At 45.4% G+C, this 20173-nt stretch overlaps 1 protein-coding gene across 6 annotated transcripts in view; it reads left to right on the forward strand.

Annotated features, from left to right (window-relative positions):
* Positions 1-20173, forward strand: part of LOC137420849 (ectonucleoside triphosphate diphosphohydrolase 2) — a 98376-nt gene that overhangs the window by 25678 nt on the left and 52525 nt on the right. For 2 of the 6 annotated variants that reach the window (XM_068106291.2, XM_068106292.2), the window contains one exon: positions 16489-16636. In XM_068106291.2, the coding sequence (XP_067962392.1) occupies positions 16496-16636 (141 nt within the window). In that variant the 5' untranslated portion in view covers positions 16489-16495. Of the gene's footprint in view, positions 1-4383; positions 4428-9280; positions 9354-14296; positions 14657-16488; positions 16637-20173 lie in introns of those variants that run through there. The other 4 variants (XM_068106293.2, XM_068106290.2, XM_068106288.2 and 1 more) reach the window with 4 other exon arrangements.

The following is a 20173-nucleotide window of genomic DNA, read 5'->3' on the forward strand; positions in this document are numbered from 1 at the left end:
ATGTCATGTTAACCATGTGATGCGATCAAGCAAAATAAGTCGGATGTCTAGAATATTGATTTTTGGATTCAAGCTCCCAATGCTTTTCTTTATACTGTTCATTCATCATGCTCATTTGAGACCCTGATGCTCATTTGAGACCCTGGTGTTGGGCTAGCAGCTAGGGTGCCGGCTTAGGATCCTAGGATCCTGGGTTCGAATCCCGGTCGATCGCTGAATTAACGCCAGGGGGGTTGACTCAGCCTGTCATCCTTCCGAGGTCGGCAAATTGAGTACCAGTTCACTGGTAATTCCCTGTTTGTCGTAAAAAGGTGACAAAAATGGTTGGCGGCAGGAAGGGCATCCGGCTGTAAAACATTGCTTCAAAAAGGGGACCAAAAAACAACAACAACCACGGTTCCCGAAAAAGGCCAACCCCCGCTTTGCGGGGAAAAATGGCCTCTAAAGGTGGTTCTAAAGGTGGTTCATCATGCTCATTTGCTGGTTTTTTTTTGTTTTTTTTTGTTTTTTTTGTATACTGAATCGAGGCTCGTGAAAGAGCTGACAATGGGTTTTTAGCCATTGTTAGTATTTTTAATATTTAATTTGTTGCCTAAAAACACAAAATTGATTCTGGCAGATGTCCAAATCACTTTGCTTGTTCGCGTCACACATATATTCTGTTTGCTCTTTTCAGGGAAAGACTCCAATCCTCTTAAGATAAAGAATTAATGCTTTTGTAAGATACAATGACCTGTATTATCTACATGTACAGTCACGTGAAAAAGTAAGTACACCCCATGTAAAGTTTTGACTTTTTCAACATATTTCAACATACAGCTATTTGATCTTCATTTCAACAATATTGATAGATAAAGGTGATATAATATAACAAATATCATGAAACATTTACATTTTGTAGTCCATTGTATAATTTAAATAAACATAAATGCAAATTTCGCATGTGGAAAAAGTAAGTACACCCCTACATTTATCACTACTTCAAACACCGAAAATTAGAATCAGATGCACCAGCTCAGGTGCAAATGATTAGAACATCGTTAGAGAGGATCTTGGAGGAACCTGTCTTATTTAAACCTCAGACATTTAGTTTGGTTTGCTCTTTGTTGTTGAAGTGTGCGGGTCACCATGCCTAGATCAAAAGAGCTCGCTGAGGCCTTCAGAAAGAAGGTTATAGATGCCTACGAGTCTGGGAAGGGATTTAAAAAGATCTCCAAACAATTTGAAATCGATCATTCGACTGTCTGGAAGATCATCTACAAGTGGAGAAGATTCCAAACAAGTGCGAACTTGTTCAGGCCAGGCCGCCACAGCAAGTTCAGCCTGAGAGCAGACCGCAAGATGCTGAAAGAAGTCTCGAAGAACTCCAGAATGTCATCATGGGACCTACAGGTAGCTCTTGCCACTGTTTATGTCAAAGTGCACGAGTCTACCATTAGAAAGACGCTGCACAAATTTGATCTACATGGGAGGTGTGCCAGGAGGAAACCTTTTCTGTTCAGAAAGAACATCAGAGCAAGACTAAAGTTTGCCAATGAACACCGAGGCAAAGACAAGCACATCTGGAACAATGTGCTCTGGACAGATGAGTCAAAGGTAGAGCTATTTGGCCACAGTACCAGAAGACATGTTTGGCGAAAACCAAAGACAGCATTTGACCACAAGAACCTGATACCAACTGTAAAGCATGGAGGTGAAAATATTATGGATTGGGGCAGCTTTGCTGCATCAGGGCCTGGGCAGCTCACCATCATATAATCCACTATGAATTCTTCATGTACCAGAGGGTGCTTGAGGATAATGTGAGGCCATCTGTCAGAAAGTTAAGGCTCACCAAAGGTGGACCTTGCAACATGACAATGACCCTAAACATACCAGTAAATCCACCAAGGAATGGCTGAAAAGAAAGAAATGGAGCGTTCTGGAATGGCCAAGTCAAAGCCCGGATCTAAATCCAATCGAGATGTTGTGGGTGGATTTGAAATGAGCTGTGCATGCAAGAAACCCCTCAAACATCGCACAGCTGAAATAATTCTGCATGGAGGAGTGGGCAAAAATTTCTCCCAGTCGATGTCAGAGACTGGTCGACAGTTATAAGAAACGCCTACTTGAGGTTGTTTCTGCCAATGGGGGCAATACCACTTATTAGAGCCAAGGGTGTACTTACTTTTTCCACATGCGAAATTTGCATTTATGTTTATTTAAATTATACAATGGACTACAAAATGTAAATGTTTCATGATATTTGTCATTTTATATCACCTTTATCTATCAATATTGTTGAAATGAAGATCAAATAGCTGTATGTTGAAATATGTTGAAAAAGTCAAAACTTTCCAAGGGGTGTACTTACTTTTTCACATGACTGTAGGTCTACAGTCAACCTCATTCATACCTTGATTTTTATTAGTGCTCATTGGTAAGTCAAATTATTTAATACTTTCAAATGATAACTTGGATCGAACGTACTATGTAAATGATATTTTAATTCATCAATTTGAAAAGAATATTTCATTTAGCGACAGATAGCATGTCCCAATTAACTCTGCTATTTCATCTTTTGCCTCATTAACAAAACGTTTTGTCATTCATACACATTTAATAATTATTTTGACTAATCTCAGTTATGTGAGTAACACATTGATTTTCCCTTGCCCCAGTCATGGTTTCTAATATTTGTCTGTTACAGAAACGCGAATCATCTGCTCATCAGCTTGAAGATGGAATTAGCTCATTTGCATATTGCAAAAAAACGAAAGGTCAAATGACGAAACAAATGTCATAATCAATGTTCCTTGTGAAATTTGCCACATTTTGGTACCCAGGTTGATATACTTTGGATGAAGTATGGTCAATATAATGACGTTTGAACTCTGACCTTGAGTCAAGGTCACTAAAGGTCAACAGAAAAAAAAGGCATCATTTTTCCGATTAGTAGGACCCAGTAGAATACATTTATAGTGGTTGCCCCAAATTAACATGAACTGCACACGAACTTGAAATTGAGTACATAGGCCCCCCCACTATTGGTCCAATTGTAGTCATTAGATTACAGGTTGAAGAACGCTAAATATTCTGAATGTGGGATGTGCATTTGAATTTTATTTATTACCCTCGCCAAAGGAGAGGGTATTGCATTTGAGTCTGTTTGTTACTTGGAAAAAAAATATACATTTTGCAATCATGTTGATCACTCCGGTTTGTGTGTTTGTTACTTGGCAGATTTTTTTGATTTTTTTTTGCAAGTATGTTGATCACTCCGGTTTGTTTGTGTGTTTGTGTTGTTTGTGTGTTTGTTGGTTTGTGTGTTTGTCTGTCCGCTCACTTATACTTGCCTACAGGTCACAATTTTTAACCGATCTTCACGAAACATCACCAAATGGTAGACTTCGTGATCCGACAAAATCCTATATATTTTTGAGGTCAAAAGGTCAACATAGGCCAAAGGTCAACAACCATTTCAAATTTCTAAAATCCTCAATTTTCATCAGATTGACTTGAAAATTGAATGAGATTTACAAATCGGGTAACTTCATTCAACCAACAACTATTTTTGAGGTCAAAAGGATGCTCTACCGAGTGCCATTCTACTTTGTTCTGTTTTGCCAAGTGTCGCTCGATGAGTGATTTTTCATTTGTGTGTTTGTTGGTTTGTGTGTTTGTCTATCCGCTGTTACGGATTCGTCACTTCCGTTGTGGTGGTTTGCATCCACTGTAAATATTTCTGATTCCATGTACTATTATTGTTTTCAAAATGTTTATTGTCCATGAACTGTTTTCAAAAGGTAAAAAAGTTAATGTTAAAAGAAACAGGAAATCGGATCGGGAACCGGACGATGAAGAGGAAGAAGAGGGAGAAAAAGGGCGGAGCGAGTGAGTCGGACAAGAAGGAGCCGAGCTACTTGCGGTCTGGAGCGAACGTTGGTGAGCAAGAGTCACTAGCGAACTTTCGGGTTTCCGGGAAAGGGATTCCTGCGACAGAGTTGTCATCGCTGTGACCGATCAACCTGCATGTCAGGTTTTTGGCAGTGGATTCCGAGGAGAATTATTGCCGGGCCGTTACGTCTCAAGAACGGGTCGTCGGCCATTTTGACTCTCGCATGTCGAGCAGGGTTTCTTTGCTTCGTCAGCCGTTTTCACCACTTTCAGACGTATCTGGTGTGTGTGTGTGCACCGTGGCTTCTGAAGATTAATTTGCGGTTCGCCGACTGTGAGCCGTGAAAGTCCATACCCGAGGGTGTGATTTCCCAGTCGCCTTGAGGGCGCCTTTGTGCAGCTTTGGGCTGTGTGACTGTACTTGCCATCCGCATGGGATTCTGGTCTCGATTGGACATCGTTCTGGTGATCGCTGGAGCGAATCAACTTTGGGCTTGAAGCCGGGAATAAGAGACATTGGGGATGTTCTTGTTTCACTCACTTGGAGCACAGTGAGTTATATATTACAAAACTGATGTACCATCATTGGACATATTGATTGTACTTTTGATTACTATTATTGTTGTACTGTTATTCTTGTGTGATCTTAATACAATATTTGTTTGTGAGTAACAATTGGGGTGGCTTCTCCATTGATCTTTGACATACAGAATAACACATTTTTCTGCCGTGACTCCTCTCGGGGCTAGGAGGTTCACCGTGACCAGGGGGTCGGGGAGGAGCACGTAACACCGCTCAGTTGTACTTGCCTACAGCTCAGTTTTTAACCGATCTTCACGAAACTTCACCAAATGGTAGAGTTCGTGGTCCGACAAAATCCTATACAGGAACAGGACAAAGGTCAACAACAATTTCAAATTTTTAAAATCCTCCATTTTCATCCGATTGACTTCAAATTTGAATAGGATTTTCGTAGCGAACTCACTTCAACCACAAACTATTTTTGAGATCAACATAGGCAAAGGTCAACCACTTTTTTCAAATTTCTAAAATGCTCAATTTTCATCCGATTAACTTGAAATTTGAAAAGGATTTTCAGTTCAGGTAAGTGAAACCAATCACCAACTATTTTTGAGATCAGCATAGGCAAAAAGGTCAACATAGGCCAAAGGTCAACCACCTTTTTCAAATTTCTAAAATCCTCAATTTTCATCTGATTGACTTGAAATTTGAAAAGGATTTTCATATCAGCTAACTGAATTCAAACACCAACTATTTTTGAGATCAGCATAGGTCAAAACGTCAACATAGGCCAAAGGTCAACAACAATTTCGATTTACTAAAATCCTCAATTTTCAACCGATTCACTTGAAATTTGAATGGGATTTTCATATCAGCTAACTGAATTCAACCACCAACTATTTTTCAGATCACTATAGACCAAAAGGTCAACATAGGCCAATGGTCAACAACAATTTCTAAATTCTAAAATCCTCAATTTTCATCCGATTGACTTGAAATTTGAAAAGGATTTTCAGTTCAGGTTAGTGAAACCAGCCACCAACTATTTTTGAGGTAAACACAGGCCAAAAGGTCAACATAGGCCAAATTTCTAAAATTGCCAATTTTCATCCGATTAACTTAAACTTTGAAGACGATTTGCATGTCAGATCACTGAATTCAACGAAAAATTATTTTTGAGGTCTAAAGGATGCTCTACTGAGTGCTATTATACTTTGTTCTGTTTTGCCAAGTGTCGCTCTTTGAGTGATTTTTCTTTTGTTACTTGCCGGAATAGATTCCGGCAAGTATGTTGGTTGGTTGGTTTGTTTGTCTGTTTGTGCGCAGTACTACGTCTACATCGTTGCACATAGCATCGCCATACTTTACACACATATTTGCCTTGCCCTGGAATAGACTGTGCCCAATGTTTAACTCTCTAGGCCCAAGGTCAAGCTCAAGGTCACCCAAAACGTGAAAATCGTGACCGCAGCAAAAAGCCGGGGCGAGGCGGATTGATACAGCGGAAGGATTCGACGGTTTAAATGAAGCCGATATGAGGCGGATTTTCATGGGACCTTCATCCTGATATCGTTACCTCCGACACCAAAGGTGGATGGGGGTTATGTTTTCATCCCTGTCTGTCCGTTTGTTACTTGCCGGAATAGATTCCGGCAAGTATGTTGGTTGGTTGGTTTGTTACTTGCCGAAATAGATTCGCCGGAATAGAATTTGGGTGGTGAGGGGGCTTGAAGCCAGAGTTTAATCTTACTGCCGCCATGTTGGCGCTCGCCGTCACTGCGATGCGAAGTGAAAGACGCCTCGGAGCTGTCACATTCACAATCGCTCTGTCGTATGTACTCCCGATACGTGTTTCCTTCATTGTAAAAACTACCAAGTCAACAGTTAAAAGGATTTTGAGCCGATAGGTGTTACGGCCTTGGCAAGATCGATGGAGACAGCGATCTGTTAGCTTATACACCGCCCAAATAGCTATGTGGAATTCTCTCATGTCGAGATTAAACCCACGTCATTTGAACTTTGGCAGAGGTCATTATTTACTTTTAATGATGTTTATATACGAATAAAAAAGAAGAGAATTGGTTTTGGGTCATCCTTTCCGCATATCTCGTGGGATTGTGAGTTGGAGAGACGACCGTGATGGCGGGGAGTGGGTTGGCATTCTCTCAAGCAGGGATTCAACCCATGTCCTTATGTATTATTATTTTGATCCAAAATGGCTGATAAAAAAGTACATTCCAGCAAGTCCGCGGTCTCTGACCGATTTTTAATTTGTCTGTCTGTTTGTTTGTTTGTCTGTTTGTTTGTCCGCACAGAATAAATATGATTTTCTCTGCAACCGTTGGTCCGATTGACTGGAAATTTTCACCATAGGTGCAACTCCACCTGTAGAATTTTTAAATGATAATTATGACATCATATGTCACGTGGTATGGCGCCATCTTGGAAAAACAAAATTTTTGCACCTCTATATCTCCGAAAGCACTGCATAGAAAAAATAGAGACATGGCTCATTGTAAAGAACTCTCCATGTGGAATAACATATGTTAATGATGATGTCATAGTTGCCTTCATTATGACGTCATAATTCGACAAGTACAAAACTTCATCCAATCAAGATGAAATTTCTTGAGCATCATCTAGGGATAAATTGGTGAAGAAAAAAAAAAATGACGTCATCGGTCACTTGGTTCGGCCGCCATATTTGTTTTACTACAAAAGCCTTAAAAAAAAACACTGAAAACACATCCTGGCAAAGGCTGCAATCTCTGATTGCTCTTTCTTGTTTATTTTGTATCAAAGTCTATGGATCATGGAAGAGGTGACAGTGTGTAGAAGGCACTAGACTAAGGGGATAGTGAGGACAATATGTGGATGTTATAATGGGATGAATGACGAGGAGGTGGAGAGAGAGAAATACAAGGCATAGCAAGCTACTTTAAATTGATGAGGATTGGGAGATGAGGTTGGAATAGCTCAAAGGTAGGGATGGAGGATGACCTGAAGAGGTGGTTCATATACTGCTAACTTGAAGCTCTAGACTAGAGGAACATAATTCAGCTAATCGCCACCATGATCTAATCAGGTTGAGATAATGTCATGAGGAATAAATATCTGCAAAGTGAAAGCTAAATGTTCAACGTTTTTTTGAGAAATCACGTACACAAAAGGACATAGGCAGATGATTGGTCGGTCGGACAGAGCTCAATTTAACAAGTGAGATTTATCAAACGGGGGGAGGAGGTTCCACAAGTGGAAGAAAAGAGGAATATTTGAGGGGAGATGAGCAGTGATCCTTGAATTAGAGAATTTCACAAGGAAGGAGTTGCTGGATGAAAGAGCAGAGAGAACAAGACCTGGGGAGATGTGGTAGAAAATGGGCCCACCAACCTCCCTGTGATTTAAAGGTCCTTTTGTGAGATTGGGGGAACTCTCATATCAGACTGGATGTTGTCAAAGTAAAATAAGAATCTGATAATGTCACAATGGTATCTTTGTAGAATGCTTCAATAAACTTGTACTTATCATGCTTGGTTAGGCCAGCTGATCTAACTTAATTGCTTAACAGAATAGTAAGATACACTACATGGCCAAAAGTATGCGGACACCCCTTCTAATTGGTGGATTCGGCTGTTTCAGCCACACCCATTGCTGACAGGTATATATATATATATATATATATATAATCAAGCACACAGCCATGCAATCTCCATAGACAAACATTGGCAGTAGAATGGGCCTTTCTGAAGAGGTCAGTGACTTTCAGCGTGTCATGGTCATTGGAAGCCAACTTTCCAACAAGTCAGAATTTTTATTATCTATATAATAATACCGTAAGGACTCGACTTTGTTATCCCTTTTACGCCGCACCCAGTGACCCGATGCCCACGGCACTAATGCATTTTCCATCTACGAACCGCGCTCTTTGTTTATCACGTACAGCCATACTCGAAAAATCTGAATTCGCCGACTTTGGGACCCAAAAGCATCCGATTATCGGCCGATACGACGCCATCTTACGACACCATCGTATTGGCGTCTGCTGGGCGAAGGCGATGCGAGCTGTCCGCTGATTGGACAGTCGAGTGGTGTGATGGGTGGTGTGAACCAAATGGTCTTTTTATTCCCTTGAACATTTTAAATTAGGATATATAAGGAAACGTCTTTATCGTCATTTTAATAAAGTTAAATGGAGTGACGTTGCGATACTCGGGGTGCGTTGCATAAATCCTCGTAACTCAGAGAGGTGTAGCAGGTGGCGAGACGTAAGGAAGCTTTTTTATTCCCTTGAACATTTGAAATTAGGATATATAAGGAAACGTCTTTATCGTCATTTTAATAAAGTTAAATGGAGTGACGTTGCGATACTCGGGGTGCGTTGCATAAATCCTCGTAACTCCGAGAGGTGTAGCAGGTGGCGAGACGTAAGGAAGCTTAAAGATAACGAGCTGAAAACAGACGAACGATATCCCTTCCGTGGATGTTCCACGGGTTTCACGTCTTTATCGTCATTTTAGTAAAGTTAAATGGAGTGACATTGCGATCAGTGAGTTGTATACGAAGAGATAAAAGGATGGCATTGACTTCGAGACGGTACGTGATAGTTGGCTGCGGCTGGCTGATGCCACGTTTTTTTTTCTTCTAAGTGCCATGGATGCTGATGGACATAATAAAGGTATCGGCTGATCTCTCATCGTAATATTACCCGATGGAAATGAACTGTTTCTTTGTTTGTCATTTCCTGTGCAATAATGTCAAATTGATGTCGGACATCCTTTTCTATTGACAGCTGCTCTCCTTTTCGATGGCATCGTCTATTGATATGCATGTTCTTCTTTCATATAATTTTACACATTCACAATCAGTATTTCAATTCTTGCAGACATTGGAAAGGAAGTTGACTCACAGGCCAACTCTCTGGCTCAATCACAGGCCGACGCACAGGCGATGTAATTGTGAGTAGCATTTTTGCACAAGTGAAAATTGATCTTTCTTCCTAACTCTTACTCGGACAAGCAAATCCCCTATGCCATCCATAATGGTACACTCTATCCATACACCACATCCTCCCTTCCGTGGATGTTCCACGGGTTTCGGCTAGTCTATATAATAATAGCGTAAAGACTCGACTTTGTTATCCCTTTTACGCCACACCCAGTGATCCGATGCCCACGACACTAATGGATTTACGATCTACGAACCGCGCTCTTTGTTTATCACGTACAGCCATACTCGAAAAATCTGAATTAGCCGACGTTGGGGCCCAAAAGCATCCGATTAATTGCCGATACGACGCCATCTTACGACGCCATCGTATTGCCGTCTGCTGGGCGAAGGCGAAGCAAGCCGTCCGCTGATTGGACAGGCGAAGGCGAAAGCAAGCCGTCCACTGAGTGGACAATCCAGAGCATGCATTTGTGCCGGTGTCGGCGATCGTTGTTCATACACGCACTCTTCATTCTCATCTTTCTTCCTAACTCTTACTCGGACAAGCAAATCCTCTATGCCATCCATAATGGTACACTCTATCCATACACCACATCCTCCCTTCCGTGGATGTTCCACGGGTTTCGGCTAGTCTATATAATAATAGCGTAAGGACTCGACTTTGTTATCCCTTTTACGCCGCACCTAGTGACCCGATGCCCACGGCACTAATGGATTTACAATCTACGAACCGCGCTCTTTGTTTATCACGTACAACCATACTCGGAAAAATCTGAATTAGCCGACGTTGGGGCCCAAAAGCATCCGATTAACTGCCGATACGACGCCATCGTATTGGCGTCTGCTGGGCGAAGGCGAAGCAAGCCGTCCGCTGATTGGACAGGCGAAGGCGAAAGCAAGCCGTCCACTGAGTGGACAATCCAGAGCATGCATTTGTGCCGGTGTCGGCGATCGTTGTTCATATACGCACTCTTCATTCTCATCTTTCTTCCTAACTCTTACTCGGACAAGCAAATCCCCTATGCCATCCATAATGGTACACTCTATCCATACACCACATCCTCCCTTCCGTGGATGTTCCACGGGTTTCGGCTAGTTATTATTATTTTACCTAAAACACTCCCCGGCACTCACTGATGAACCTCTGAAAGTTTCACGAAGATCTGTTCAGCCATCTGTTAGGAAAATGCTGACACAGGACAGGAAGACAGACAAATGGCTCTCTTCTAGTATGGATAACTGATTCTACTTTGTGGAGTGTGTGTGTGTGTGTGTGTGTGTGTGTGTGTGTGTGTGTGTGTGTGTGTGTGTGTGTGTGAGACTGTGTGTGTGTGTGACTGTGGTGTGTGTGACTGTGTGTGTGTGACTGTGTGTGACTCTGTGTGTGTGTGTGGTGTGACTATGTGTGTGTGTGACTATGTGTGTGTGTATGTGTGACTGTGTGTGTGTGTGTGTGTGTGTGTCTATATATATAAAACACAGTTTGTGTGTGTGTGTGTGTGTGTGTGTGTGTGTGTGTGTGTGTGTGTGTGTGTGTGTGTGTGTGATGTTACCGATAGACTGCTAAACGGAGAGGCTTACGTGCTTGATATTTGACATAGACATGGCCATTGAGCGTGGGACGAACATGGCCGAACTCAAAATATTTGACGATCCATATTTTTTATTCATATTTACCTCAACGCATTTCAGCGAAGTACCCGCTAATCTCAGCCGGTTCCAGAGCAGCTCGCTGATTCGCTCAGAGCGATCACGTGATGTTCCATTACCGCCGCCAGACTGATTCGCTCAGAGCGATCACGTGATGTTCCATCCCGTCACACGTCACACGTTTTTTCACCTTTATGCGATCGTGTTTGTAACGATTTTGTGCGATATGAATTAAATGTCTTTGAAACAGCTGTGAAACGTCTTTCCACAACCCTTCCGTAACCGATTGGAGCAGTTTATTGCCGCATAAAACGAGATCCGCGAAGCGAGTTGGTCGAGTCGTGCTGACCAAGATGGCGACACGGCGGCTTCACTTTTCACGGAGTATGAGCGTTCTATATATTTCAATTCAGTGCGCCCGTGATTTGTGGCATAGACATGACCATTGGGCCTTCACGGTGTAATTTGTGCGAGGCTTTTGTCCGAGTGAGCTTGAGTCGAGAGGGCGAATGTACGGGTTGGGAATGTACGGGTCTCCCTTCCCCCACCCTGCAACGCCGGTACTGGAGGACGTCACAGGATCGGTGAGTCTCCAAAATCCGCTTCGTGCTGTTGCGAATATGCAGGACTATGTCCGATTGTTGTGCTGCTCTCCGACCATGAGAACTGCAACGTCATTGTTGACTGGCCATCCCCTTCCCTCCCCCTTCCCCATTCCCCCTCCATCCCCCCTTCCCTTCCCCCTCCACCCTACCCCTCCCCTTCTCCCCTCCCCCCTCCCCTTCTCTCCTCCCCCCTCCCCTTCTCCCCTCCCCCCCTCCCCTTCTCCCCCTCCCCCCTCCCCTTCTCCCCTCCCCTTCTCCTCTCCCCCTCCCTTTTCCCCCTCCCCTCCCTTTTCCCCCTCCCCCTCCCTTTTCCCCCCTCCCCCTCCCTTTTCCCCCTCCCCCTCCCTTTTCCCCCCTCCCCCTCCCTTTTCCCCCTCCCCCTCCCTTTTCCCCCTCTCCCCTCCCCCTCCGCCTCCCCTCCCCCTTCTCCCTCCCCCCTCCCTTCCCCCTCCACCCTACCCCCTCCACCCTACCCCCTCCCCTTCTCCCCTCCCCCTCCCTTTTCCCCCTCCCCCCCTCCCCCTCCCTTTTCCCCCTCCCCTCCCCCACCCTTCTCCCCCACCCCTCCCCCACCCTTCTCCCCCTCCCCTCCCCCACCCTTCTCCCCCTCCCCTCCCCCACCCTTCTCCCCCCTCCCCTCCCCACCCTTCTCCCCCTCCCCCACCCTTCTCCCCTCCCCTCCCCCACCCTTCTCCCCTCCCCTCCCCCACCCTTCTCCCCTCCCCTCCCCCACCCTTCTCCCCTCCCCTCCCCCACCCTTCTCCCCTCCCCTCCCCCACCCTTCTCCCCTCCCCTCCCCTCCCCCACCCTTCTCCCCTCCCCTCCCCTCCCCCACCCTTCTCCCCTCCCCCACCCTTTTCCCCTCCCCCCTCTTCTCCCCCCCCCGTTCCCCTCCCTCCCCCCCCCGTTCCCCTCCCCTCCCCCCCCGTTCCCCTCCCCTCCCCCCTCCCCTCCCCCGCCCCAGCAATGCCGGGCACTTCTGCCGGGTCCCCCCCTCCCTCTCCCCCTCCCATCCCCCCTCCCCCTCCCATCCCCTTCCCCTCCCCTCCCCCCTCCCCCTCCCCTCCCCCCCGTTCCCCTCCCCCCTCCCCCCTCCCCCTCCCCTCCCCCCCGTTCCCCTCCCCCCTCCCCCCTCCCCCTCCCCTCCCCCCCGTTCCCCTCCCCTCCCCCCCGTTCCCCTCCGTTCCCCCCCCCCCCGTTCCCCTCCCCTCCCCCCGTTCCCCTCCCCTCCCCCCCGTTCCCCTCCCCTCCCCTCCCCCCCTCCCCCCCGTTCCCCTCCCCCCCGTTCCCCTCCCCTCCCCTCCCCCCCCCGTTCCCCTCCCCTCCCCCCCGTTCCCCTCCCCCCCGTTCCCCTCCCCCCCGTTCCCCTTCCCCTCCCCTTCCCTTCCCCTCCCCTCCCCTCCCCTCCCGCCCGTTCCCCTCCCCTCCCCTCCCGCCCGTTCCCCTCCCCTCCCGCCCGTTCCCCTCCCCTCCCGCCCGTTCCCCTCCCCTCCCCCTCCCGCCCGTTCCCCTCCCCTCCCCCCCCGCCCGTTCCCCTCCCCTCCCCCCCCGTTCCCCTCCCCTCCCCTCCCCCCCGTTCCCCTCCCCTCCCCCCCCGTTCCCCTCCCCTCCCCTCCCCCCCGTTCCCCTCCCCTCCCCCCCCGTTCCCCTCCCCTCCCCTCCCCCCCGTTCCCCTCCCCTCCCCCCCCGTTCCCCTCCCCTCCCCCCCCGTTCCCCTCCCCCTCCCCTCCCCCCCCGTTCCCCTCCCCTCCCCCCCCGTTCCCCTCCCCCCCCGTTCCCCTCCCCTCCCCCCCCCCGTTCCCCTCCCCTCCCCCCCCCCGTTCCCCTCCCCTCCCCCCCCCCGTTCCCCTCCCCTCCCCCCCCGTTCCCCTCCCCTCCCCTCCCCTCCCCCCCCCGTTCCCCTCCCCTCCCCCCCCGTTCCCCTCCCCTCCCCCCCCGTTCCCCTCCCCTCCCCCCCCGTTCCCCTCCCCTCCCCCCCCCGTTCCCCTCCCCTCCCCCCCCCGTTCCCCTCCCCTCCCCCCCCCGTTCCCCTCCCCTCCCCCCCGTTCCCCTCCCCTCCCCTCCCCTCCCCTCCCCCCCGTTCCCCTCCCCTCCCCTCCCCTCCCCTCCCCTCCCCCCCCCCTCCCCTCCCCTCCCCCCCGTTCCCCTCCCCTCCCCCCCGTTCCCCTCCCCTCCCCCCCGTTCCCCTCCCCTCCCCCCCGTTCCCCTCCCCTCCCCTCCCCTCCCCCCCGTTCCCCTCCCCTCCCCTCCCCTCCCCCCCGTTCCCTTCCCCACCCCTCCCCTCCCCCGCCCGGCAATGCCGGGTACTTCTGCTAGTTGATTATATTGGTCAGCTATCCCTCTGTTGTCCTGCTGGTTGTCTAACCTTAGAATTTATTCCTCCCCATTCCTTTCACCCGCATTTTTGATGAAACATCGATAAATGGGCGTGATAACTTGTTTTTAAAGAAAAAAAAAATTGATTTAAATTATGCCACAGTTTTCGCTGCTGGTTATCGCATCCAGATAATGCTCCAATTCAATTATCCAAGCCGCGTGTATCTGGCGTTTTGTTTTCTTCCGGTCGTCCTGACGGAGGTGAAATCACATTCCAAAACCCGCTTGTTATCTCGCCTGGTTATCCTGATTTTTCCCGCCTGGAGGGTATCCTGCCCAATTATCGAGCACGTTCAATTGATCCCTCCATACATTACTGTCGGGGGGTTGAAGGTGACACCGCTCATCGAGAAGAGGGTGTGACCCCGTCCGGCGCCGGCTTCGTTCATCACAGCGAGTCCTCACTGCGCCCTCCCTGGGCCCGTGTCCGCCTGGATGACAGTCCAAGCGAGTGCGAGTCGACTTGGAATGGACGTGTGCTTGGCTCCAGCCGTCGCTCTGCTCTTGGGACCAAGTGCAAGGTATGGGCCCAGCGAGGGCTTGAAGCACAGCCGCCCGGGCCCGCTCGCCCAGCCCCGCGCTCTCCGCCAGGAGGAATGCGGATTGCGGCACGGCACGATGGGCGTGTCGTGTGTCCCATGTTTTCCTTTCGGGATCCTCATTCAAAAAGTGTTTTTAAAGTACGTCCTATTTCCTTTTACAATGCCATGATTTACGAGAAGAGAGATGATGCATTCTGTCACATATCAATGTCCTGAGGTAATACAGGTGTTGTGTCCTGAGGTATTACAGGTGTTGTGCACCGGCAGATTCATTATGGTAACTAGATGGTATTCATAGAATACTTACTCTGCGCAGTCAACTTGTTTGAGCCAACTCTTCTGTTTTTTAACGTTTTTTTTCATTGATCCAATATGGCTGCCAGACCACGTGAGCGATGACATCATAAATTTATATTCTCTAATATAATTGTTGCATAGATCATGCTCAATACATTTCAAATTGATCAGACTAAGCATTGTCCCTGTCGAATTATGACGTCATAATTATGGCACCAACGACGTCATCGTTAACAACAACTATTCCCCATATGGAGTTCTTTACAATGAGCCATGTTTCAATTTTTTCCATGCAGCGGTTTTGGAGCTATAGAGGTGGAACGTTTTTCCAACATGGCGTCCGTACCACGTGACCTATGACGTGATAATTATGAATAACAAAATTCTACAGGCGGAGGCGCTCCGATGGTAAAATTTTGTGTCAATCGGACCAACGGTTGCTGAGAAAATGGATTTTTAAAATGCAGACATGTGCGGCACTGAATGCTTAACACTGAATGCTTAACACTGAATGCTTAACACTGAATGCTTAACACTGAATGCTTAACACTGAATGCTTAACACTGAATGCTTAACACTGAATGCTTAACACTGAATGCTTAACACTGAATGCTTAACACTGAATGCTTTTCACTGAATGCTTAACACTGAATGCTTTAACTGAATGCTTAACACTGAATGCTTAACACTGAATGCTTAACACTGAATGCTTAACACTGAATGCTTTTCACTGAATGCTTTTCACTGAATGCTTAACACTGAATGCTTTAACTGAATGCTTTAACTGAATGCTTAACACTGAATGCTTAACACTGAATGCTTAACACTGAATTTAACTTTTAACAATGCTTAACACAAACCCCCGACCATTAATAACACTTTCCCCTGAATGCTGAATGCTTAACACTGAATGCTTAACACTGAATGCTTAACACTGAATGCTTAACACTGAATGCTTAACACTGAATGCTTAACACTGAATGCTTAACACTGAATGCTTAACACTGAATGCTTAACACTGAATGCTTAACACTGAATGCTTAACACTGAATGCCTTAACTGAATGCTTTAAATGAATGCTTAACACTGAATGCTTAACACTGAATGCTTAACACTGAATGCTTAACACTGAATGCTTAACACTGAATGCTTTTTAACTTTTAACACTGAATGCTTAACACTGAATGCTTAACACTGAATGCTTAACACTGAATGCTTAACACTGAATGCTTAACACTGAATGCTTAACACTGAATGCTTTTTAACTTTTAACACTGAATGCTTAACACTGAATGCTTAACACTGAATGCTTAACACTGAATGCTTAACACTGAATGCTTAACACTGAATGCTTAACACTGAATGCTTAACACTGAATGCTTAACACTGAATGCTTAACACTGAATGCTTTAACTGAATGCTTTAACTGAATGCTTTAACTGAATGCTTAACACTGAATGCTTTTTAACTTTTAACAATGCTTAACACAAACCCCCGACCATTAATAACACTTTTCCCTGAATGCTTAACACTGAATGCTTTTCGCTTCGCGAGCGCAGGGTAATAATGACCCGACTAATTGGAGAGTTAAGCAGTCTTTCAGTCGAGAGGGAAAAGGAGAATGAAATTAAGGAGCAACCGTATTATTAATGGTCGGGGGTTTGTGTTCGCAGACGTGGAATGGCGAAACGTAACATCTTTCGGAGACATCCCAAGACATGTCTGTGGCTGAGCCTCTCGGCTTTCGTTCTTGCCCTTGTGGGGATCGTCTCGGTGTCCGTGGCGTGGTGCGGACAACCCGAACCCACAGCTCCACCAAAGGTGCGTTTAACCGAACACTCGGCATAGTTCAAGCCCACTGACTACAGAGAGGAAACTGAGATTTTTGCCTTATACATATATATATATATATATATATATACATACACATACACTAGCTTGGCTCAGCTCGCTGCGCTCGCCTCACCACCACGTGATTCAAAACACCTCAACACCACGTGATACAAAAGTTTGAGGTAATAGTTCAGTGTGTGTGCATGAAACTTGGTGGACAGGTTGTGTGTGTGTGACGAGGACAAATATATTCGATTTTGGTGAAGATCTAAATATGGATTCGGATACGATAATTATTTAATTCCTCAGTGATTATTCACCATTACTCAGACAACAGACACTGCCCAGATATGTAGATATATAAATAGATGATTGTACCTGAGGTGCTGTGTTGTCATGGTTTATGCCAATCATAATACAAACAATTATTTTGCACAAATGTATTTGTAATATACGTGATATTACATTTTATAAACAATTGAAGTTGAAGATTTTAGTTGAAATTGTTTTTTGTTTTTGTTTTTTTTCAAAAAATATATAATTTTCAAACATTTTCAAAATAAATACCCTTAGGACATACACACAGGAGATATAGGTGCATACCAGAAGTTTGGTACGATTTCACAAGTTTGAGGGAGTAGTTCAGTGACAAGACAGACACTGCACAGATATATATATATATATATATATATATATATATATATATATATATATATATATATATATATATATACGGTATATATATATATATATATATATATATATATATATATATATATATATATATATATATATATATATATATATATATATATGTGGCTGGGACCACAACACTGAGGGAGTAGTTTGGGGGACGGACGGACAGACACCCCTTTTTATAATATAGATATAATACGTATATATAAACCATATATCTATATATATATATATATATATATCTATATATATATATATATATATATATATATATATATATATATATATATATATATATATATATATATATATATATATATATATATATATATATATATATATATATATATATATATATATATATATATATATATATATATATGTGTGTGTGTGTGTGTGTGTGTTTTTGTATGTTGAGTGGTGTATGTTGTAAGGGTAGGTGGTTGGTTGGTTGGTGTTTTGCGTGTGTGTGTGTGTGTGTGTGTGTGTGTGTATATATGAATGATCTGGTGTGTTTTGTTGGTGAGTGGTGAAGGGTATAAAGGTGGGTGTTTGAGTGTTCCACCATGTTTGTTTGGTGCTGTGGATTCTGGATGCGGAGGTGTTGTTGTTGTAGTCTGCATTCGCACTGGCTGGGGGTGGGGGTGTAGTTGTAGTTGTGGATGGTGTAGTTGGTGTAGTTGCTGGTGTAGTTGGTTGCTAGGTGTAGTTGTTGCATGTGGATGTGTATGTGCCCCTGCTGGCACACCTTAGCTAACCGTATCGAGGTTGAAGGGCCGAAACGGGATAATGCTGAGGACCTCGACTGAGGACACGGTCAGTGCTGCACACTTGTGACCAGGTGTGTTTTGAACTTATATATATATATATATATATATATATATATATATATATATATATATATATATATATATATATATATATATATATATATATATATATATATATATATATACATACATACATACAGACGGCATTTAATATGGAATATTTTTTTTGTGGGGGTGAACTTACTTTTCAAGATGAATTAGAACCAAAAGTTCATTGGAATTATGTTGAAATTATTCTAGATTTTGTTAATGTGACCTTTAAAAGAAACGACAACCACATTTGACATTTCAAAACAAATAAATTGATCCTTGAAAGTGATGTAAACTGAAATCGAACTCAATTCATGGACAGTACTGTGTTAAACTTCTGTACGTTTTCCAGAAGTATCTCTTTATTTTGCACATTAGCAAAAAATTTTTTTTAACAAAAACAAAAGTTAAATTACGACTGGGATTACGGACAGTAAAATTACAGTTCAGTACTTCGTGTAACCCCCACGAGCATTCAGGAGAGCACGTACACGTTGAGGCATGCTGTTCACGAGATTTGCCAAGGTTTGGACAGGAATCGCTTGCCATGCAGTGACAATAGCCTGCTGCAATTCACGCACAGAGGTCGGCTGCTGGTCCAAGTGGTCGATTTGACGCGTTAATTCTGCCCACAAGTTCTCTATCGGATTCATATCCGGGGACATGGCAGGCCACTCCATATGCTCTACACCACGGTCAGCAAGAAAGTGTTGGCTCATGCGAGCACGATGAGGCCATGCATTGTCATCTTGGAAGACAAAGTTTCCTCGAAAGGCTGCACGAGCAAATGGAAGCAATGTTTCTTCCAGAATGGCCCTGTACTTGAATTGGTTCAGGTTTCCATTCAGAACAACCACGTCAGTTTTGCCCCCTGCATGAAAAGCAGCCCAAACGGTCACCCCACCACCTCCAGCTTGGACTCTTGGCACTATACAATATTTGTTGTAGGCTTCATGCACTTGTCTGCGCACTTGGACGTGGCTATCTTGACGATGGACCAGAAATCTAGACTCGTCACTGAAGATCACGTGATTCCAGTGTCCTGGCTGCCATTGACGGTGCTCTCTGGCCCACTGCAATCGGCGCTGGTGGTGTTGTCTGGTCAGGCGTGGCTTTCTCAGGGGACGCCTGGCACGATAGCCTGCTTGAACCAGTCGTTGGTTGACTAGCCTTCTGGATACAGGCACATTTGTCAGTTGCTGCCACTCAGCCCGAAGCCGATTAGCTGACTTGGTACGGCCATTGCGGACTAACCGGTGCAGCTGGCGATCATCCCTCCTTGTGGTTCTGCTGGGACGTCCTGGCCTCGGTATTGGAGTAGGGACACCCCTCTGAGCATTTCGTTTCAGGATCTTTTACACCTGACCTTGAGTGATGCCATACTGCCGAGCAATAGCACGCTGTTTCATGCCGTAATTTCGTAAAGCCACCACTCAATGACAAACAGCATTGTCGAGTTGACGGACCATCTCCAGAGGAAGCGGCAACAACTTTTGGAGACATGCAGCAGTTGTTTTCCACTAATACAGAACGCAACAACCCTTGTATACCCGACTGTGAAGCCAATCATCAAATGCACCTGTCCGTACATTTTGCCACGCCACCTGTGATATAATCCTGTTGTTGACTTCTTGCTGCGACAGACAATCAGTGACATGGTTCTTTTCACAAATAAATCACCAAAGTGTAAAAGAAACTCACCAGATTGATATACTGAGTTAAGAAAGTAAACCCAAGTCAAGAAAAAAAAAATATTCCATATTAAATGCCAAGTCTGTATATATATATACACACACTATATATGTTTTTGTTGTGACGGCTTGGTGGTTATTTATTTTGTAAACTGTATTTTACCCTCATCTTACGCCACGTCATTTTACGTTGAGAAGGGCATTGTCAAAAGTCTTTCACAAACCGGCTGGCCAGGCCTCACGTTCAACTGAAGCTGATTAAGGCAGGGCTTTGGAAT

Source organism: Myxine glutinosa, chromosome 2 (assembly GCF_964187855.1).
Source record: "Myxine glutinosa chromosome 2, kmMyxGlut1.1, whole genome shotgun sequence".
NCBI classification, from domain to species: Eukaryota; Metazoa; Chordata; class Myxini; order Myxiniformes; family Myxinidae; genus Myxine; species Myxine glutinosa.